At 36.2% G+C, this 22,867-nt stretch overlaps 2 protein-coding genes and 1 non-coding gene across 4 annotated transcripts; 1 reads left to right on the top strand and 2 right to left on the bottom strand.

The window, feature by feature from the left end:
- Positions 1 to 1,049: 1,049 nt before the first annotated feature.
- LOC102626431 (uncharacterized) lies at positions 1,050 to 7,565 on the bottom strand. Of its 2 annotated transcripts, XM_006487514.4 has the most exons (5): positions 7,082 to 7,230; positions 6,105 to 6,945; positions 3,412 to 3,983; positions 3,083 to 3,302; positions 1,050 to 2,626 (listed from the first exon to the last, which is right to left on the bottom strand). In XM_006487514.4, the coding sequence occupies exons 2-5, from the start codon at positions 6,720 to 6,722 to the stop codon at positions 1,274 to 1,276; spliced, it is 2,763 nt and encodes a 920-aa protein (XP_006487577.2). In that variant the 5' UTR covers positions 6,723 to 6,945; positions 7,082 to 7,230; the 3' UTR covers positions 1,050 to 1,273. The 2 variants fall into 2 exon arrangements, with proteins under 2 accessions (XP_006487577.2, XP_006487576.2); XM_006487513.4 differs by having other exon boundaries at positions 6,105 to 7,565.
- Positions 7,566 to 20,531: 12,966 nt separating this feature from the next.
- LOC107178198 (uncharacterized) lies at positions 20,532 to 20,996 on the bottom strand. The gene has a single exon (XM_015533081.2). The coding sequence runs from the start codon at positions 20,994 to 20,996 to the stop codon at positions 20,532 to 20,534; it is 465 nt and encodes a 154-aa protein (XP_015388567.2).
- Positions 20,997 to 22,152: 1,156 nt separating this feature from the next.
- On the top strand, positions 22,153 to 22,259 carry LOC112495681 (small nucleolar RNA R71). The gene has a single exon (XR_003062010.2). It is a non-coding gene; the product is annotated as a small nucleolar RNA R71 (small nucleolar RNA).
- The last annotated feature ends 608 nt before the right edge of the window (positions 22,260 to 22,867 follow it).

The raw sequence follows: 22,867 nt of genomic DNA, 5'->3' as shown, positions 1-22,867 counted from the left end.
AATGTGGTTCAACCCCTTTATTCATAATCTACACTCTACAATAGATTCGTATGCTTGCAAGTACATTAAAATTTACAAAACAGTTATCAATTACCATATATATATATATATATATATATATATACATATATATATATATATAATGAAGATATTATACATACATATTTATAAAGGTACAAATAAATTTTAACATTATGCATATTAATCATTTGCATTCTTTCAACAATTTAATAATAAAATTTATCAAGCACAAACAACCACATTAAAAATTATAATACTTTTAAAAATATTTTACCAAATATTTAATTAATTATCTTTAAAATTAATTATTTTTATAATAATAATTTTTTAAAAAGTACCATGTATTACCAAATTGATTCTAAGAATCGACAACCAACGGTGAACATCTTAATGACGATAGCAGAAAATGATAGCCGATAATGGTGGCTTGTTCCTCTGAGTTTTTATCTTTAGTCATATTATTAATTTAATATAATCTATTAAAATATGCAATACGCTCCAAACAACAATTGAACACTATTTTCCATACTATTTTATTGGCAACTTTATTTGGTACATACAGTGCGCCAGAGACACCTATAATGTTATTTTATTTTTCCCAAGACAGTAGTTTAATGGAAAAATTTATCATTTCTTGTTTTGTTTATCGAGTAGAAAACACATCAGGATAAAATTCAAAATAGAGCAGACCCTTGTCCTAAAAATTGTAACATACAATTCTGGACTGCATATGTAAAATATGGAACCCATTGTATCTTTGTAATGGCCAAAGCCAACAATCACATTGGAAGAAAGAAATCATGTGACACACATCAACTCAAATGCTATGAATAATCTGGAATGAAATGGTGTTAGTGACAGAAAACACAGAGACAATCTTTACCCATATAACCTCAGGATCAGCAGATTTAGTCTCAAAATTCAGACTGGTGCCAAAAACCGGTTGCATCCTCAACATGGCGCTCAACTTCAACCAGAACTACATGCATTTCGCAGTTCAAAAATACATTTCATCAGGAAAACAGAAATTAACCAAAATCATCATTTTTGCTGGAAGTTAATTCCTGCTGTATATCATATCATGAGATTTCAGTGCAACTGTTTGCAATCAAAATTTGGAGAAATAAAACTAGGCATCTTGGGACATGCAAAAGCCCAAATCAAAGTAAGACAACCAAATGAAAGTGATCAACAACCTGAACTTACCTCACTTGAAAATTGCCATAACATATTGTACAGTTTATGTCTTTGCCTAAATATACTTCAATCCAGAGATATATTGCTGTCTAGAGATTATATATTGGGCCAGGGAATAAATAATTCCTAATAGCCCCAATACCTTAACCTGGATCACATCTGTTATTATGATGGATGGAAGATTTAGAGGCAATGTCAATAGTGGTGTCGAGTCCGTCTGCTTAGTGTAACTCCACACAAACCGGTTGAAGACGATATGGCTGGGAAATGTAAGAATGAGAAGGGCCAAATTCTTTACCGCAAAGAACCAGTCAGGACCCCCAACTTCAAGACCCCAGCCTGCATTCCCATGCCAGACATCTTGCCATATGCTATATAGGGAGCTCAAGATCAAGTAGCCTGATATGGCTACAGTCACTGGGAAGTACCTCTGCTTGTCCCCGAAACCAGCAACAAAATCAGAATCCTGGTTGAGCAGTAATAAAATAGGAGCAAGGAAGAATATTGCCTGGTTTGAGCCCCCTGTAAGATTGACATTCAATATTAAGCATATTGCAAAACACATTATAGTAGCAACATTTCCAACTGCTGGCATCCAAGCACCCTCAGTGGCCATCCTCTTGATTGAGAAAGTTGGAACTGTAGATGCTCGACGCTGCTGCATGAATCTCATTCGTGGAGGAAAACTAGTAGAGCTGCCTTGACTGCTAGAATGGCTATGTCTAATTCCACCCCTCTCCACAGCCTTTTCCCGCATAAGTGAGGCAAGTTCAAACTTTATCTCTAAAGCTATAAGCATAAATATTGCTGCATATAAACCAAGGAGAGATGTCCTTGCACCCTCAACAGCCAGTAGAGTTGTGAGTTTCCTGTCTTCCTCTTCAAAATCACCAAATCCATTATCCCCAAGGATGCTTTTGATCCTCACCTGACCCTCCAACAGATATGTCACAGGAAAGAGGGCCACAAGCAGTGCAAATATCCATGGTAGAAGCTTTGTGCTTGAAGCGGATGGAAAATGGGTAAAGACCACGAAGACACAGGTACCAACCATGGTTACAACGATGAGGGCATGCAAAACTGTGGCCTGAAGAAAGAACTCAGCAGATATGTAGATTCCAAGAGCAATCCCCATGACAATGGAGTAAAATGCTCTCAACTCTACAATGTATTTAATAGGTATGATAGACGTCACAGCTGCCAGCGTGAGCAAAATTGCAAGAATTATCAACCAAGATGGCCATGTAGGTTTTGATGCCATGAAACCGTAGATAGAGATATCATCAGCAGATTGACGAGCAGCTTTGATCAGATCAGATCTATATGTCCATGATAATGGGATTGGAGGCTGCATTAGAACAAACAGTACACCTGTAGCCACCACCAGCACTAGACATCTCTTGGCAGACTGCACAAGGAAGAGAAGAAAAGGTCATTAGTCTTGTATATGAATCTCATGCTTCATCAGCCAGTTAGTATGAGCAATACATAAAATACATTCTTACCAAGATACTGAGACTTCAATGAGCATAAACATCTGTTATTAACAATGTTTTTCTTTCTTTCATTTGAAAAAAAAAAAGGTCATGGTAAACGGAACAGCCTTCAGTTCAAGATACAATTTATGATTATGACATGTTATATACAGCTCTATTCACACATATTTACCATTCACAATATCATAATATTCCTCCTCGCAGTACTCAAAAACTTCATCAACATGTATCAGTCCCAAAGATTGAATATTTATCCAGACATTATTAGAAGATCGACATTATGAATTGAATACAAATTTGATGATTTGCATCATCAAAACCACAGCATAAAATTTCTTAGGGTCATCATTTTCTTATTATATTCATACCAGGACATGAGAAAAGTGTAGAGCAACAATGGGCACACAAGCCAATCCCGTCAAAATGATGCAGAAACCCAAAAGTAAACCATCAGAAGGAGGTCTCCCGTTCCACCACTGCAGAGCTTCAAAAATAGTTTCACGGCAAAACCAGACAGCTAAAGCCACCACACTAGCATGTGCGTAACCTTGCCAAGCCTTCATCTTTGAGGCTGTTCTTGACTTATCCCTGCAAAGTTTGATTCATGAAGCAATAACCAAAATCTGAATTATAAAGGAGAAAAGAAAAACTTTGAGAAGAACTAGATCTTCTAGAAACAGAACTATCAAGCACCTACTTGTAAAGAAGCAATGGAGGAGAAACAGCCAACAAAAGAATTGCTGAAACCCAGACAACAGACTTTGATGTAATAAAAAGCACCGCCAGTTTTGAAGAATAGAGGCAAGTCAAAATCCAAACCGCTTTTGGTCCAATTCGATTATCCACTGACAGTCTTCTAACCAAGGCTAAACCAACAAATGTTGTTAAGATGACCATATAGCTTGGATACATTATGTCATCCTCCAACCCATAGTAGTAAATGCTTGAGTAATTAAAAAATCGATTCTCAATGTAGCACAGTAACAATGCATGGCTGATCAAGGCAACCTCTGTCATAAAATGTAGCTTTGTTGGTAGAAGAGCTAAGCCAGGAACAGCCATGGCCAGGACAACATCAGCAACAATGAGTTTACAAAAGGTTTTCAAAGACATGCCTGCCAACCAGATATTTAGATCCCAGAAGTTATGCATCACAAACCAGATGACCATCATGCTGCTCAGTGAAACAAAGGCAAAGTATGATGGCAAGCTTTTCTTTGTAAAAAAACGAGCCAAATAAAAGCCAGCTATTGAAGGAACCGCAATAAACTGCAAGATAAAGAATAAATAATAATAGTTTTCAGAACAATTTCTTCTCTCTTTTCCCTTGAAAGATAAGAAATTCCTAAACTGGAAGGAACAAATACATGAAAACTGTAAAAGTTATTCGAAAAGAACAAAGTAGATACAAGAGACACGTTAAATTGCATTGCACCACAGAAACCACATGCCAAAAAGGCAATTAACAACGCTGCAGGCATTTAGATGGATGGGTAGGCACAGCACCAACAGGAACAGTAACAGAGCATGAAGCCCACAAATCAGATCAAAAGCAATGCATAAATCCTATAATGCACAGAAATGTAAAATTACCAGAGCTTATATATCCTACTGAGGACATACTAAGGTTTATTGGATGAATATCTTCAACTGCATTTGTTGGAAACCTAACAAATACTATTCTAATGAGTTAAGCCTATGAAGAAGATAATCTTCACGAGTGAAAACTGAACCTGCAACTGATGAAACTTCTGCAATGTAACAACCATGGAAAACTCTACCAAATTTATTTAAGCAGACTTACTTTGACCTACATCTCCTACATTTTGAGAATGAATCACAAAGGAACCACATACACACTTTATTGACCAATACACACATTATAAAAGTATAACAACAAGATCATTTGGTTGAGCGTACTCATGAATAGATGACCAATAAATTATATACACATTCCAATAACAAGCAGCTGCAACTTCCTTTTTAGCTATTTAATTCTTATCATCAGAGACCAGTATCATGGCTCTAAATGACAATTGGTGCTGCTATGGCTGCACAAAATGTTAATTCTGATTCCAGCCGAAAAACCATGCACTGCTACCATAATGTATCCTTTCGGTGGACATTCAATCATTCCTATGTAGAAATGTACAATTGGCCTCTATTTTTTGCATCCTTAGTGGACAGCTGATCCATGTCATTGTATTAATTCTTCATTGGAGTGTGTGTTTTGCTCGTCTTTTAGTTTATCCATTACTTTATAAAGACAAGTATCCCTTATTAGATAATGACTATATATATATATATATATAGAGAGAGAGAGAGAGCGTAATTTTACAATAAGGAAATCCCTTACTTTAAAGTAAGGAACAAGCTAAAAGACAGAAAAACACAAACTCCACTGCATTGTATTGAAATCTATGTTTTTTGGTCTTTTAGCTTGTCCCTTACTTTATTAAAGTATGGGATTCCCTTATTGTAAAATTACTCTTATAAAGTAAAATTCGCATCTAAGCACTTGAAAATGAAAACCTTAAGGTCCATACGTCTTGACCTCTATCCTCCATGTAAGGAATAGATTTAATTAGCATTCACCACCTTCTGTTGACAAATATCTTATCTAAGTTAATTGAAATTTCGCTCTCCAAACTTTTATTCTTCACATCTCCCAGAATTCTATGTTACACAGCAATTACCCAAATTCATTATCAAATTTCAAGTCAACCATAATGCCCGAAAAACTAAGATGAGCATTTCTTCCTTAAAAATGCCAGAGCAAATCCTCTACTTTGAGTCATAATCAACAACTATTGCACTTGATCCAATTACATTCCCAATTCCCAAGTAACTGAAAAAAAAAAACTAACATCTTAGATTGCTTATACTTTACTGATGCTCATTCATGAAAAAACAGCTTTTGCCATTCGTCATATCAAATGGGAAAAGTTTTACTATGTTGTCTTTTACATTATGATACACTGGTCAAAGTAAATGAATACGAGTATTCCTCCGAAAAACTTGAGAATCTACATCATACAATTAGGGATCTAAACAGAAGCTCACACTTGGTATAAACAGAACACAGATCCTCAAAACCCTAATTTAATAATGCACCATATAAAAGGAGCTAAAAACAGAATGCTACTAAAATGTTCATGAATGATGCCTTCACTGAGTTTGTATTTTTTTTTTTGGATAAGAAACTGGAAAATGTATTAATAAGAAGAAGTAAAAACAGATGGTGGGAATTTGTGTTTATATTTAGAAAATATAAAGCAGAAGAGCAAAAACCATCATCGGCAAGTTACAGCATCACAAGCATATCATACAAATATGACTCAAGAAATTAAAATATAAAAAGGAATAAGTACTCTACAACAAGAAGCGTACCACTAGTGGGAATCCCACAACAATAGCAGCAGCAGCACTAACAACTACAGCCAAAGCTGTAAACGCCACTGAGCTGGAAGCATCAGAGATCATACCAAGTGCATAAGCACCAGCACCAGTAGCCCCTCCAAGCATAGTAGTAGTCACAAGAAGATAATTCACCGGTGGTGGGACCTGAATGTACTTCCCAAAAGAGTGAAACACCACCCTAATCTCCAAACAAATGACCACCACAATCAAAGCAAGAGCACCGTTAACAACACGAATGCTATGCAGTTGGTTCTCACTCCTGGTAACCCACCAAAGCGCACCCCTAGTGGATGCATAGAGTTGGAACAAAAAGGGGATAAAGAATAGCAGAAACAGATCACAAATAGAAGCAGCTGATGAAAATACAACCGAGTAATGTGATGCAATGTGAAATAGCAAAGGGGAGAACAATAAATTCAAAGTATGCATACAGCTCTCAAGGGTACTCAGAATTAAATTATCATCAGGGATCTCTCCACCATGATACTTCACTTCTTGCTTTGATTTGAAAGACGAAGCACGCGGAATCGAATAAAGCCAATAGAAAATACAATTAAATGCCATTAGATAGTAAGCAGCATTGTTCATACCAACAGCAGAAACAGTTGCCCACGTGAAAATGACCGACGCAGTGAACGGCAAACACGCGAATAAAAGCCGCTCGAGAGCGAGCACTATTGAAGGGTTTTCGATTTGAATCCATTTAAACTGAAGCGAAGCCCAAGTGCCTATTAAAAAGTTCGTGTAGGCGCATAAGAATGTCGCGAGGAGACCGAGCGGGATTGAGTTGAAGGTCACAAAAAGACTCGAGCTGAAAAAGAAAGCGATCTGTGAGGCGATTAACGAGAACCAGACGCCGAAGAACGAACCGGATTTGAAATTGAGAGAATCGATAATGTAAGCGAGCATTAGACCTAGGGTTATAGTGGTGACCACGGGGGACCCACCTAAATCGAGCAGGAAAGCGGCGCACGGCACAAGAGCGATTGCGATGCGCGCGTTGTGTGCGAAGGAAGACGGCGAGAATCGCGATTTTTTCAAAGATCTGCTGCTGTTAACAGCACCGTTAAAGTTGTCGTTGCTGTTGGGGCTAGGGTTTGAGTAAGGGGAGGAGAGGTTGTTGTATGAGGTGTTAAAAGAAGGGGCGCTTATGGAGGCGGATATGTAAGGTCGGAATGAGCGCGGATTCAGCTCCGGCGGCAACATTTTTGCCGGAAATTTTGAACGGAGAGAGAGGGCGTTATATGGTGGCTTTTTCGTTGACTGTGATTTGATGCGGATAGAAATTCCGAGCAAGACTGAGACTCACCTGGTGTGATTTGGGGTATTTGCGGTAAAAACGGTGACGTGTTTAGGGGAGATCAGAGCCAAGAACGTACGTGGCTGAATACATGGCAACATCGCATTGCATAATTTTGACAAAGGTCAACGTTACGCTTACAATTATGTACTTTTGACACAAACGAGTTTCTTTTCTAGAATACGCACAAATTTTTACAACAGTGTATATGCCCAATTATTTATCGACTTAGCCCCAGTAATCTTCTTTATATTAGTTCTTAATTTATCTATTTATAAAATTACTGCAAATGATAAATATTAAATAGGTTTCAAGTATTTTCAAGGAACCAGTTTGAGATAATTGTTCATGAAACAATCTTCTTTTAACTTTTATTGTGCCGGTGAAATAAGTCATTAGATAAAAAAGTAATTTGATATTTAATAAATTATATTGTTGTGATTACTGAGTTTCAAAAATAGGATATATGTGTTTGATAAAATATATTTGGTAAAGTTTATTATTAAAGTATTATAGTTGTATTGTTTTATTGATACAAAAAATTTGATCATACAGGAAAAATTGATAAAGAGTTGTTTTACTTGGAAAACTCATGTCAGAGAACTTAATGTCTTTGGGATTGTCATTATTAATAAAGAGTGAAGAGCTCGGTTTAGTCGGAATCTTGCAAGACAATAACCCATGAGAGGTCAACGGAGGTGTTAGCCATCTAGATCCTCCGATACTTAAGTTAGAGACCGAGAGTAGCATAATAACAAATAAATAATAAGAGAGAGAAGAGATAATAAGAGAAAAGCTTGTAGGATATTGTACTCTGCAAATTTTAATGTACTCACAAGCATACAAGTCTATTGGAGTATAGATTAGAAATAACGAAGTCGAACCCAAATGGACTATCAAATTTTAAGAAATCTAAGTTTGATCTAGATAATTAAAACTCTACCCTAATTAAAAAAGAAAATATTTTATTTGGGCTATTATTATAATGTCGAGCACTAAGTCCCGGCAGCATACTGAAAATTTAAATCAAACCATTAGATTAAAATAGAATGAGTATAACGGTTGATATTTTATATTCAATAAAAATAGAAAAAGAAAAGCAATTGAGATGCTGGTTCTCAAAAGAAAATTCCTAAAGTTCTCTCATTCCTTTTTTCCCCTCTCACTCACTAACACGATTTCTTCGCTCTCTCAAAAGGAAAATCCCTAAAATTTCTTCCCTTTTTCAAATCCATTCTCTCATCCGATTCTCATCACCCAAAATCAAATCCACAATCTCTCTCGTACAATTGGTGTGGGCAATCTAATGCTATTGGTGTCAATGTGCAAGTATACACAATAAGTAATATAGTGATAAGTATTCAAGACCATCTCCATAAGAATTCATGTTATATGAATTGCTACAGTAACTTTATCAGTGCAATTTTGTTCTAAATTAAAAATAAAACAATTTATGAAACTAAAACTAATAAAAATAAAAATACAATAAGTAAAATGCAATAAAATAAATTGTCATGTTAACACAATGATATAACCAATGAGAAAGGAATAGTTGAGTGATTAAACTCACTTAATGGTTTTGACTATTTTTCTAATTTTTGGTTTGGTTGCTAGAGCATCTAATACAGCACTGGGCAGAATCCTTATGTATCTTCAGCTGTCGCTTGTTGGATGTCTTATATCTTGATGCAACTTAACAGTGACCAATTATTATGCTAACATAAGATATAACATTACACGTTTTAGATTCTAATTACCCTACAAAGTGAATCCTTTTGTCTAGTTCATCACTAATTTTAAATTAAGCATGACCCTTTTCGAATCAAGTTAAACTCAACTCAGGAAATCCAATCTAAAACCAAGTATCGTTCTGATATGGTTCATTAAGTCAGACATTTTTGAGACTATTTCTTAACTAGTATCACTAAATGGGTGGTCAGTCGAAATAGAGAATTGAAATAAGTATTATCAAAACAACGTACTATAGTAAATATACATCAATACATATAATCAGTCAATTAACTATAAAGATTGTTTATCACTCGATGACAAGTAACTTTAGTTCATAACTTGTGATAAAACAAAAATCAAAATAGTTTCGGCCATCAAACAAGTCTTCATAACAATAAAAAAACAAGAGAGCAAGAATAAGAGTTGAAATCCACTTGTCCTATTGAATCCCCTCGATGTTCTTCTTGAATCCTTTGTTGCAGCCCTCAATTCTCTGTCTTGATATCTGTTTTCTCTTGTGTTGTTTCTCAATTATTTTTCTCTAATGATGGCCCTCTCTTTTGCTTTCTAATGTGCTCTTTTTATAAGTCGAAATTAGGATTACCAGAAACGTATAGCAGTGAATCTCTTATTTTTAGAAATTTTAGTTTGCAATCTTCCATTTAACGCGGGAAATCTCGTTTGTCGTTGCTGCAGGAGTTGTTGCAGCAATTGTGCTATAGTATATTGCTCTAACATCTTCATTATTCCATACTCACTTTAATTCCATTGCGACCAAGTTCTTTTATAACTCTTCAAGCATGCTGCTGCAACGTTCCATCCATGAAATTTGAGCTTTTGGGTCACTTACAATTATGCATGTAATCAGAGCACACAATAATCTATAAACACATGAATTTTATAAAATTTAAACTTAAATGACTACCCATGCAAAATGGAACTAAAATGCAGTTGATTTAAGCATAAAAACACCATGATAACTCTCATTTCATAGAATTATCACACCTCCAAACTTAACCCATTACTTGTCCTCAAGTAATATCAACAAACCTAACACTTGAAACACACAATCATGCAATAAATAAATAAATAAATTAGCTCTGTCATCCAGATTGTTTTGATTTATCAACAACCCTCACATTTTTTTCTCAACATATAAAGTTACCAATAGCAGATCCAGTTCTAGACTTAGGTTTCATTCTATCCTATGTGCGTGTGTGTATTCTGATCAAATTCCGAGTTGCTGTAGCAATACTCAATCACTCAATACATCTTAAAGATAAAACTATAAAGACATTTTTATTCATTGGAGAAACACAAGTTATAAAAGCTACAAACTGTGCTATAGCAATCAATTTTTTATTTTTTTTTCACAAGGTACCCTTTAATGTGACATCAACTTTTCATGTGAATATTTATTAGGGTATTGATGACACCTAATTATTTCATTAATGTACAAATTAGAGTTGTTATAGCAATAACATCCAAGATACTGTTACAGTGGTCTTTATCTTTGGGCATTTTTTACTCAAGGTTGGACATGAGGTTCATGAACATACCTGACTACTCGACATCCTAGACAGATGACTGATTAATATTAAAAATTGTTTGATTATCAAGCGATAAAAAATAACATTTTGTGCTAAGATTATAATTTATATTTGTGTTTATGCAATATATTAGGGATTATTAATTATGTCTTAAATATATCTAATTTTGGGAACTTTTGAATCGACAACTAAACCTCAACCATCTCCATCTAGTGGAGGAATCTATAACCTTAGGGAAAATCATGATTTACAAGCAAAATTTGCATCCCTAGTTAGGAAGATTGAAGCTTTGGAGAATAAAAAGAGTGATCAAGTAAAATTTATTCAAGAAATTGCATATGATGTTTGTAGTTCTAATGATCATTTTACTGAAGAGTGTCCCACTTTGCCTGCACTTAAAGAATGTTTGCATGATCAAGCTAATGCCATTAACACTTTTAATAAACTAAACCCATATTCACAGATTTATAAACTTGGTTGGAGAAATCATCTAAATTTTAGTTGGAGGAATAATAATAATGCATAATCTTCACAAGCACCACCTCCACAAAATTTTCAAAATGCTCAACCTTATGCACCTTATGTTCCACCACCATTTGAAAAATTTGGAAGATACAATGCATTCATTCATTAGGAAGCAAGATGCCATTAACAATTAAAATGCACAAACCTTTTCTAATTTGAAAGATACTCTTGCTAAAATTGCTGCTGCACTCACGATTAAAAAAAAAGGAAAATTTCCAGCTCAACCACAACCAAATCCTAAGATTCAACAACATTCACCCATGGACCAAGTTAAGTCAATTATAACTCTTCGTAGTGGTAAGGTTGTTGATAGACCTGTTCTTAAACCGTGTAAAGATAAAGATAATGAAAATTCAAAGGATAAGGAAGGACTAAATAAACTTATACCTAGTGAAGAAATAACTATTGTTCCATTTGAACCAACATTTCTATATGCATTAAATAAACTAAGGAAATCAAACCACTCTTCTGAAATTTATGAAATCTTTAAGTAAGTGAATGTTAACATTTCTCTGTTAGATGCAATCAAGCAGGTACTTTTATATGCCAAATTTTTAAAGGAATTATGCACTGTCAAGAGAAAATTGAAGGTAAGAAAGAGTGCTTTCATGGTTGAACAAGTAAGTACCATTCTGTCTACTAATAATAAGTTGAAATATATAAAGATTCTGGTTATTCTACTATTTCTTGTATTATTGGAGATCACAAAATGAAGCATGCTTTGTTAGACCTTGGTGCTAGTGTTAATTTACTTCCATATTCAGTGTATCTTCAACTTAATCTTGGTTGAGTTAAAATCAACTTCAACTACACTTTTGCTCGCCGATAGATTATTGGTGAATTTTTACTCAATTGCTATTGATGCCAATGTGCAAGTGTACACAACAAGTAATAAAGTGATGAATATTCTAGATCGTCTCCACAGGGACTGATGTTACTAGAAATGCTACAGCAATCACAATAGTGCAATCTACCTTTATTCACGATGAACCTAGTTAAAGTTGATTAGTACCGAAATTAACAATTGTAAGAAAATAAAACAAATAATTGCAGTAATGAAATAGATTAGATAAATTGCGTAAAAGAATCAAATGAGAATGAAGTAGCTGAATGATCAAACTCTCTTCATGGGTTGACTGCTTTTCATCAAATTAATACCAGTTGCGACAACAATTCCTATAACACTGGGCAGAATCATTTCGCATCTTCAGCTGTCGCATGTTGGACTTCTCATACCCTTAAGTGTCCTAACAATGACCGGTTGCTATTCTACCTAAGGTATGGCATTACGAACATCTACTCTCTCTACCCTACAAGGTGAATGACTATGTCTAGTTCTTCATAAATCTTAACTTCAAGTATAGTCCTTATGGGATTCAAGAAAAACTTAATCCAGAAAACTCAAATTAAGATCAAGTATTACTCTAATAATATCCACTAAGACAGACCCTTTTGCGGCTCTATCTTAACTAGAACCATTAAATGGGTAGTCAATCGAAATAACAGTTATAATAATAGCTATTCGAGTAACATGCTACAGCAATCGTACAACAACTCATAAGAACAGTCAAATACCCATTTACATTGTTTGTCACTCAACTACAAGTAAATTTAGTTCATACTTTGAAAAAGAAAAACAAACAGCAAAATATTGGTCACGAAATACATCGATTCAATCAAAGTGTAAAGAAAAGAATAAGTAGAGAACAATGAAGATGGAATCCAAATAACTCTGCTGGATTCTTCACTGATGCAGACTTAGTTCTCTTGAATTCTGATTGTTTTCTTCTTTTCTTCTCGATTTCTCCGATGTTAATTCCTTGCCGCCGTTTTATGTGATGCGTGCCTCTTTTTTATAACTGAAAACTAGGGTAAACAAAAGCTTAGGGCATGCATGAGTCAGATTAGGAAATTGCAGATCACAATTCTACAGATATCCCGCGCTAAGTTTTCTATGTCGTTGTTCCAGGATTGATACAACAATGGTTGCTCCAACAACGACTATAACACTACACTGCTCCATGTTTTGTTTCACTTCTTTTGTGGCCATATTCTTCTTCCTTTTTGCCAACCTACTGCATTAACATCCCTTCCATGAATTATAAGCTTCTGGAAACCTGCAATTATGCACATGATTTGAGCCCGAATTACTTTAAATCAAGAAAAACTTATTAAGACTAAACTAACATGAATGATTATGCAAAACTTAACAAAAATGCAATAAAAATACATCATTTACTCTCTAAGTGATCTTGATTTAAGTTTAGAATTGCCATAATAACTCTCATTTCATAGAGTTATCACACCCCCAAACTTAAACCGTTACTTGTCCTCAAGTAATGACAACATACTAACACTTCATGCACACAATCATGCAACAAATAACTTGGTTTTGTCATCAAATTTGTAAGGATTCTTCCACCCTCAGATCACAATCTTAATCATGCAAAATAGCCATAGCAGTTTTGTTCTAGACTTAAGCTTCCTTCTGTCCAAAGTGTGTGTGTGCCACTTTGATCAAGTTCTAGAGGTGCTACAACATTACCAAGATATTGCATGTAATTCAGAGGTAGAACACAATTATATTCGTATATGGGGAAGCAGAAATCACACATATACTCAAACTATTTTTTTTAGAACATCTAATCCTCTTCACTGTAACATTTATTTTTCATGTGAATGTCGATCACTTGTAATGATGACACCCAATTACTCAATTAATGCACAGATCAGAGTTGCTATAGTAATATTCATAGCATAGTCTTATCTAAAGATATATTTTAACTCAAGACTGAACATGAGGCTCATGAACAGACCTGTCTATTCAATATTCTAGACAGAGGACTTCCTCTTATTATTATCTCTTTTTTTTAGAACAGTGATGCTACAACACTGCTCATAACTCTTGTTGTCTTTGGACTCAAGTCTGCATATGGGGTACATACTCTGTCCTGGTTACTCAGTAACTTGAGCCTTTAGAGCCAAATTTATTTCATAATGAGCACAGTTCAACTAGATTTTCCCCCAAACTTGAGATATTTTCTACTCCTTTTAGTTTTCTTGGCTTTGCTACAACACTCTCATAAAACTCAACCAAAGTCTAAGTGTTAGGACATAATTTCACCCTCTATCTATAACTATCTCTATTTGGCATTCTCATAAACACTAAATAACACTCAATGTATCTTTATTAGGTTTTCAAATCCATACACAAATATTAGATAACAGAGCTTCACATAACCCATAACACAAGCATAAACATATGCACTCGAAAACACAACCCCCCCAAACTTGAGAGGTGTTGTGTTTGTGATAGTACCCCATAAATTAAACATGCATACATATAAAAGAACATGCAGAATGAATCCGAAATTTGAAACTAGATGCAAGAAAAGTTTTTCAGAAGTGAGGAAAAAGAAAAAGAAATAAAAAAAAAAACTAGCAGGTAGGGTACTCCCCTATTATTGGGGACTTGCTGCAGTATGGTGCAGTGACTTCAGCGCTTTTTGGATGCACTTCGCAGCCTATCGTTAGGGGATTCTTGTGGTGAGGTAGTTGGCAACGTCTTTTTCTTTTTCGGTAACGGGCTAGTGGGAGGAGTTGCAGTTGGGGCAACCTGCTTGGTGTAAACAGATCTGGTCCTTTTTAGTTCTAGTGAGGCTGCTGCAGCAACGCTTTCAGAAGTTCCTCCCTTTCTTTTGCTGGTTCCTGTAGGACTAGCATGAATAAGTTTGCTGGTAGTTTGTTGTGGAGGAGTTGGAGCTGGGTTGTCAGTTGCATGTCCCTCAACTGTGATGGCGGCAATGATATCCAGCAGCTGCTTTGTCTCTGTGGGTGTACGAGTGACTCTGGCTGCTGCACCTTTCAGCTCTGTGTCAATTTGCTCAGCTTCATCATCAAAGGCAGGAGGGGTGATTACGTTTTCCTTGCCCTTTCGAGGAATGACTAGAATGTGAGGCTCCTCTGGAGGTTCATCTTTCTCTTCTTGTATGATGTGCTTTTTTCTGGACTTGGAAGAGGTCCTGACTGGGGGTTCCTCGAGTTCTTTCTCAGGCTCTTCCTCTGCCTCTGTGGGGAAACTGTCAGTTACAAACTTAACATTCTCTTCTTTTGGCTGGTCTGACTGGTCATCATCATCCGATTCGGCCTCTGCTTGTGGTTCTGCTGTAGCTTTCTCTTCTGGTTCATCTGTGTCAGTAGCTTTTTCACTGACTTCTGTTGGAGCCTCTGCAGTGTTGGTATCAAAATTGTATTGCTGGAGTAATAAATTAGGGAAATTTCGGTGGATATTTTTCATAGATACATCAAATTGGTGTAGATGGCTTTCCACGTGCTGTAAATAGCTCCAAAATCGATTGTTTTCCCTTTGCTGAGCTTCAGCACATTGAGTGATGCTGGTGCTCAGTGCTTGGATTCTCTGTTCTAACCTAATAGCTCTTCTCACCCCTGTTACTGCGGCTGGTTCAGATGGGGCTCCAGCAACTTCACCAGCAATTCTCTCGATGGTGCGTGTAGTAAGGGCACCATCATTTTTGACATGCTCATCTTTTGCATCAAGACAAACTCTCGATAACACACAGATGCTAGTGATGAGTGAAGGAAATAACAAGGCAGCTGCTTTGTGGTTTTTCATGGCACAATCCCGAATTTCTTTTTCGATAATGCTTCCCACATCTATGGGAAGCCCTCTAACAATAACATACAACAGTACCAACCTTTTTTGTGAAATAGTAGTGGTGTGGGTGGTTGGCATAAGTCTGGATTTCAAAAATTTCACCCACACCTTAGTAATGGGTTTTAAATCTATCCTATTAATTACACGCCCTTCCTCATTAGCCCAAGATGCACCCTCTACTGTAAGTGTCGTGAAAATTTTATTCCATCTTTGCAGGGTTACTTTGTCAAGCAACTTGGCATACTCAGCAATTAATTTCAGCAGGTAAATTATAGAAAGCATTTATAACTCGAGAATCTAATGGAACAAGCGAGTTTCTTACCCAAATATTGTGCTAACCAGGGCTTACCAAATTAGTGTAAAATTCTTTTACTAATAACAACACAGGGTCTCTAGGGTGGTTACAAAACTCTAGCCACCCGCGCTTTGCTGCAGCATTGTATAATGATTGCACAATTCCTGTGGGTTAAGGTGGGAATTGAAACCCGTTTTCCTCCAGAATCTTTCGCGGTTCAATGAATTCCTCATATTTTTCTTCTGCATGGTAATTTTGGAATCTTGAGGGATCTTTTAGTCGGCTGGCTGTCCTTTTGTACCTTGGCATTGCGATAGCAGTAAGAATTCGATGGTAACATGCCCAAGAGTAAAATGAGAAGAAGAGCTTATGGAGTACTGGAGTTGTAACTGCGAAAGGGAGAGAAAATAGTGTTAAAGGTCAATATGCACAGTGATGCCCTTATATAGGTGGAATTAAATGAAAACAAATTCGGTAAAAAAAGATAAATTAGGGAAGAATATTTTTTAAATTCATTAAACATATCCCATAAAAATAGGTAAGAGAAATTAGTGTATTAATTTAAGAGATAATCTTCCTCAATTTCTATCCAAATCCATCTACCCATCTATCACATATTATCTCCAACGGTAAGTGAGGGGCTCCATGATTAAGTTACTCTAACAGTAATATTGTTTGCTGCAGCACCCAATTGTTTGCTCTAGCAACAGTTACATACTCTCCTCAAATAGCTGCTGACATGTGGCTTGCCTATGTACTCTGTTAACATTACAGTCCCAATTGTTAGTATTGAATCCAACTTCAATAAGTGCGTGACTTGGCACAGAATATATATATATATATATATATATATATATATATATATATATATATATATAACAAAAAAATAAAAGTTAAACAATCCTAAATAAAGGAAATAAAAATAAATAATAAAAATAAAATAAAATAAAATAAAATAAAATAAATAGTATTTAACAAAACCAAGGAGGATCCATCTCAATTGAAGTGACTGCCTCCGCAATGGGTTGCCTCCCATTGAGCGCTTGATTTAAGGTCCTTCAGCCTGACCTTCCTTGAGTGCTCACAAACTTGGTTCTTTAAGTAGTAAGACCGTCTTTGAACAATATGCAGCTGAATGCATGTAATGCTTAACTCTGTGCCCATTGACTTTGAATTCCTGACTTGTCTTTTCATCTCGGAGATCAACAGCCCTATGAGGGTAGATTCTAAGTAGCTTGAAGGGTCCAGACCATCGAGATTTCGGTTTCCCTGGAAATAGTCTTAACCTCGTATTATGGAGCAACACTAGTTGACCAGGGATTAATTTCCTGTGTTGGATATGTTTTTCATGCCAGTGTTTTGTTCTCTCTTTATAAATTCTTACATTTTCATATGAGAACATGCGTAATTCATCAAGCTCACATAGTTGAAGCTTCATTTGCTCTGCTGCAGCATGTATATCCCAATTTAATTGCTTCAGCGCCCAATATGCTTTGTGCTCTAGCTCGAGTGGCAAGTGACAAGCTTTCCCATACACAATTCGGTAGGGAGACATGCCAAGTGGTGTTTTGTATGCTGTTCTGTAGCCCATAGGGAGTCATGTAAGCGCAAGGACCAGTCATTTCTTGATGGGTTCACCACTTTTTCTAGAATCTTCTTAATCTCTCTATTAGACACTTCTTCCTAACCATTGGATTGTGGGTGATATGCTGTTGCTACTTTATGCCTGACTCCATATTTTACTATAGCTGCAGCAAATACTTTGTTGCAGAAATGAGTACCTTCATCATTAATAATTGCTCGTGGAGTGCCAAACCTGGAAAAGATATTTTTCTGAAGGAAGTTCACTACTGCTCTAGCATCATTGATAGGTAATGCTGCAGCTTCTACCCATTTGGAGACATAATCCACAAAAACCAGGATATAAAAGTTCCCAAAGGATGGTGGAAAAGGACCCATGAAGTCTATTCCCCATACATAAAAAATCTCCACTTCCAGAATGTTCGTCAATGACATTTCATGTCTTTGAGTTATGTTTCCTGTCCTTTGACACTTGTCACAACATTTAGCAAACTCATAAGTATCTTTAAAAATGGAAGGCCAGTAATAACCTGATTGCAGAACCTTAGCAGCTGTTCTGTGACCACCAAAATGTCCTCTATATGCAGTAACATGGTAAGATTCTAGTATATGAGGAATTTCTTCCTCTGAAGCCATCTTCGTATTACTTGATCTGAGCATAACTTATACAAGTATGGGTCATCCCACTGGTAGCTTCTAACATCATGAAGAAATTTTTTTTTTCTGTTAAAACTTCAACTCAGGTGGTAGCAATCCATTTACTAAGTAATTAGCAAAATCTGCATACCATGGAGATCCTGATTATTGCAACATCTGTGCTTGCTGTATTACTAACAGTTGTTCATCATGAAAAGTTTCAGTGATGTCTTTTTTGTCAATGTGCTTGTGTCTGCTTCTAGCCTAAACAGATGATCTGCTACTTGATTCTCAGTCCCCTTTCTATCTTTAATTTCCAAATCAAACTCCTGAAGCAATAAAATCCATCTTATTAATCTCGGTTTAGCATCATTGTTTTAGATTAGGTACTTGATGGTTGCATGGTTTGTGTACACTGTCACTTTAGTACCCACCAAGTAAGCTTGAAACTTATCGAAAGCAAATACTACTGCCAGCAACTCTTTCTCTGTAATGGTGTAATTAATCTGAGTTTGAGTGAGAGTCTTGCTGGCATAGTATATAGAGTGGAAAATCTTATCATTCCTCTACCCCAACACTACCCCAATAGAATGGTCACTGGCATCACACATCAATTCAAATGGTAGAGTCCAATCTGGTGATATAACCACTGGTGCAGTGATCAAAGCTTTCTTTAATTCTCCAAGGGCTTGAAGACAGTCTTTATCAAAATGAAAAGACTTGTCATGTTCTAGCAATGAGCATAGTGGTTTAGCTACCTTAGAAAAGTCTTTTATGAATCTTCTGTAAAATCCAGCATGACCTAAAAAACTTCTAATCCCTTTGATTGAAGTGGGAAGTGACAGTTTATCTATCACTTCTATATTTGTTTTATCTACCTCTATGCCATTCTTGGACACCTTATGACCCAACACTATGCCTTTTTGCACCATAAAGTGGCATTTTTCCCAATTGAGTACTAAGTTAGTCATTTTTCACCTTTTAAGAACTTCTTCCAAGTTGTGTAAACAATCAGTATATGTGTCTCCAAAGACTGAGAAACCATCCATGAAGACTTCCAATGTTTGCTCCACTATATCTGAAAAAATAGACATCATACATCTCTGAAAAGTTACTGCAGCATTGCACAAACCAAAGGTCATCCTTCTGAAGGCAAAAGTTCCATAAGGACAGGTAAATGTAGTCTTTTCCTAATACTCTGGAGCTATAGCAATTTAGTTGTAGCCTGAATACCCATCTAGGAAACAATAGTATTGTTTTACAACAAGTTTGTCCAATATTTGATCTATGAATGGAAGTGGGAAGTGATTCTTTCGAGTGGCTTTGTTGAGCTTTCTGTAATCCATAAATACCCTCCATCCAGTCACTGTTCTTGTAGGAATAAGTTCATTCTTCTCATTTTCTATCACTGTTATTCCTCCATTCTTTGGAACACATTGAACTGGGCTCACCCATGAACTATCTGATATCGGGTATATGATTTAAGCATCCAACCATTTGTTGATTTCTTTTTCACAACTTCCTTCATAATGAGGTTTAGCCTTCTCTGTTGCTCCACTGAATTGCTGTAGCAGTATTCTAACAGAATTTTATGCATGCATATGGATGGGCTGATCTCTTTAATGTCTGCCATGGTCCATCCAATTGCTTTTCTGTATTTCCTAAGCACATCTACCGGGCTCTGTTCTTAACCTGCATCCAAAGTAGAGGAACTGATTATAGGGAGTGTGTTGTTTTGACCAAGATAAGCATATTTCAAATGTGAGGGTAACAATTTTAATTCAAGAATAGGAGGTGATTCAATAGATGGTAAAGTTGTCTTTACTTTCCTGTCTAAAAGATTTAGATGTTCAACAAATCTGCTATGTCTATTAGATTGCCTTCCTTCCATCCAATCTATCTGGTTTATTGCAACATCTTTTTCTTCAAAGTTCTCAAAGGTGACAACTTTGATGACCTCATTACTGCAGCATCTGTTGATTCTGTCTGCTACAATAAAATCCACATCATTAAGGAAATTGCAATCTTTTGCCTCATCAGGGTTCTTCATAGCCTCTAATACATTGAATGTGACTTGTTGGTCATTCACCCTCATTGTTAGCTCTCATTTTTGCACATCTATAAGAGTTTTCCCGGTTGCTAGGAAAGGTCTTCCAAGTATAATGGGTACCTTTTTATCAGCCTCAAAGTCTAATACAATGAAGTCCATTGGAAAGATGAATTTGTCAACCTTCACCAGTACATCCTCAATTTTTCCTTCAGGATATGCATGAGATATGTCAGCTAATTGTAGAGTGACTGTTGTTGGCCTGCATTCTTCTACTCCCAATTGCTTAAATATAGATAATGACATCAGATTAATGCTAACTCCTAAATCACAGAGTGCTTTGCCATTGTACCTAGTTCCAATGGAACATGGTATTGTGAAACTTCCTAGATCCTTCAATTTTTGAGGAATCTTACTTTGGAGCATATGACTACTTTCCTGTGTTAAAGCAGTAGTTTCAAATTCTCCCAGCATTCTCTTTCTTGCCAGGATGTCTTTTAGAAATTTCACATAATTAGGCATTTGCTCAAATGCTTCCACAAAAGGTATGTTGATGTGTAATTACTTCAGCACTTTCAAGAATTTACTAAACTGGTTGTCTTGTTTTTGTTTTTGAAATCTCTGTGGGAAATGAGGTGGATGCATAAATTGCTGGGTAACTTCAGGAGGTACCAATATCTACTTATTTGGTTTATTGCAAGTTGTTACCACTGGTATTACAACTTCTTCTTAAGCATTTATTGGTTGATTCCCTTCCATAGTTGCTGCAGCTTGACCACTAACACCAGTATTTTGATGGCTGGGTTGCTGTAACATGCTCTCATCTTGAGGTGGTTCTTGTAAGGAATTGAGTTCCAACTTTTTTCTAGTCACATCAATAGGGATATCAACATTCTTTCCAGATCTTAAGTTGATTACTTTGCAGTGTTCATTTCCCTCTCTTCTTGGATCTTCTGTGTTGCTGGGCAAGCTTCCCTGAGATCTGCTACTCATTGCTGTGGCAAGCTGTCCAATTTGGTTTTCCAGGTTTCTTAGAGATACAATTTGACTTTTCACAATTGCTTCATTCTTCGCAATGTATTCCTTAATAAGTGTTTCTAATGAAATAAGAGGATCATGGCTGGTGTATTTTTGCCCTTGATTCTGCTGATGAAAACCAGGTGGTTGAATATTTCTGCTCTGTCTACTCAATGCTGGAGAATTTCGATTTTGATTGCTCCATGAGAAATTTGGGTGTTGTTTCCATCCATGGTTGTAAGTATTTGAGTACGGGTTGATTTGAGGCTGTCGGTTGAAATTATCCACATAGTTTACTGATGCTGGATTTCCAGGACAGTTGTCAAATACATGTTCTTCACCGTAATACACGCAAGACAGTTTAGCAACTTACTTTACTGCTGCTGGAGCAGAAGTCATGGCTTTCACCATGTTAGTTAATGAGGTTACTTGTACTGATAATGCTGTAATTGCATCTATATTATGTACCCCTGCTACTTCTCTTTCTACTGTCTGTCTAGTTGATGGCTACTGATAGTTATTATTGGCAATTCTCTCCAAAATTTCATAAGCTTCAGTGTAAGATTTAGATAACAAAGCTCCATTTGCTGAAGCATCAACCATCAATCTCGTACTTGGATTCAACCCATTGTAGAAAGTTTCCAACTGTATGCAACAAGGAATGCCATGATGAGGACACCTTCTAAGCAGTTCTTTAAATCTCTCCCAAGCCTTATACAAACTTTCATCTTCAAGTTGATGAAAAGAAGTGATCTCATTCCGCAATTTTGCATTTTAGGTTGGTGGAAAATATTTCATTAAGAATTTATCAGCCAATTCATTCCATGTAGTGATAGAATCAGATGGTAATGAGTTCAACCATGCTCTTGCTCGATCTCTTAAGGAGTAAGGAAAAAGCCTTAATCTTAAAGCATCTTGTATTGCTCCAGCAATTTTAAAAGCATCACTCACTTCCAAGAACAACCTAAGATGGAGGTGAGGATCTTCTGTTGGTAGTCCATTGAATTGACCCATTGTTTGCAACATTTGAAACATCACTGGCTTCAGTTCAAAGTTTGCTGCTTCCACTTCAGGTCTGACTATTCCAGGATGTACAACTTGAGGAGTTAACACAACATAATCTCTGATAGCCCTGTCTCTGTATCTGCCACATAAATGATATTGTTGTTGCCAGGCTGTCTCTGATTAACATGCTCATTTTGCTCCTTTTGAATGTTGACATGTTGTAGTGGCCCGTGAGGGTCCAAGTTTCCCACATCTTGCAGATTATCCATGTATGAAACAGTGTTTCAAATTCTTTATTCTCTTCGCAGTCTCCTTACAGTCCTTTCAATCTCGGGATCAAATTGGAATACATAGATCTGTCTTTGCGCATG

This window comes from Citrus sinensis, chromosome 8 (assembly GCF_022201045.2).
Source record: "Citrus sinensis cultivar Valencia sweet orange chromosome 8, DVS_A1.0, whole genome shotgun sequence".
Classification (NCBI taxonomy): Eukaryota; Viridiplantae; Streptophyta; class Magnoliopsida; order Sapindales; family Rutaceae; genus Citrus; species Citrus sinensis.
This window is presented reverse-complemented; position numbering and strand designations above follow the sequence as displayed.

Bases quoted from the DNA above. Each gene is read 5' to 3' on its own strand.
- LOC102626431 (XM_006487513.4), bottom strand. From the start codon at position 7,340: ATGTTGCCGCCGGAGCTGAATCCGCGCTCATTCCGACCTTACATATCC. The intron at 3,984-6,104 runs GTACGCTTCTTG...TTTATCTTGCAG, and splicing joins TTGTGGGATTCCCACTAGTG to TTTATTGCGGTTCCTTCAAT. The intron at 3,303-3,411 runs GTAGGTGCTTGA...CAAACTTTGCAG, and splicing joins CCTCCATTGCTTCTTTACAA to GGATAAGTCAAGAACAGCCT.
- LOC107178198 (XM_015533081.2), bottom strand. From the start codon at position 20,996: ATGCCTAATTATGTGAAATTTCTAAAAGACATCCTGGCAAGAAAGAGA.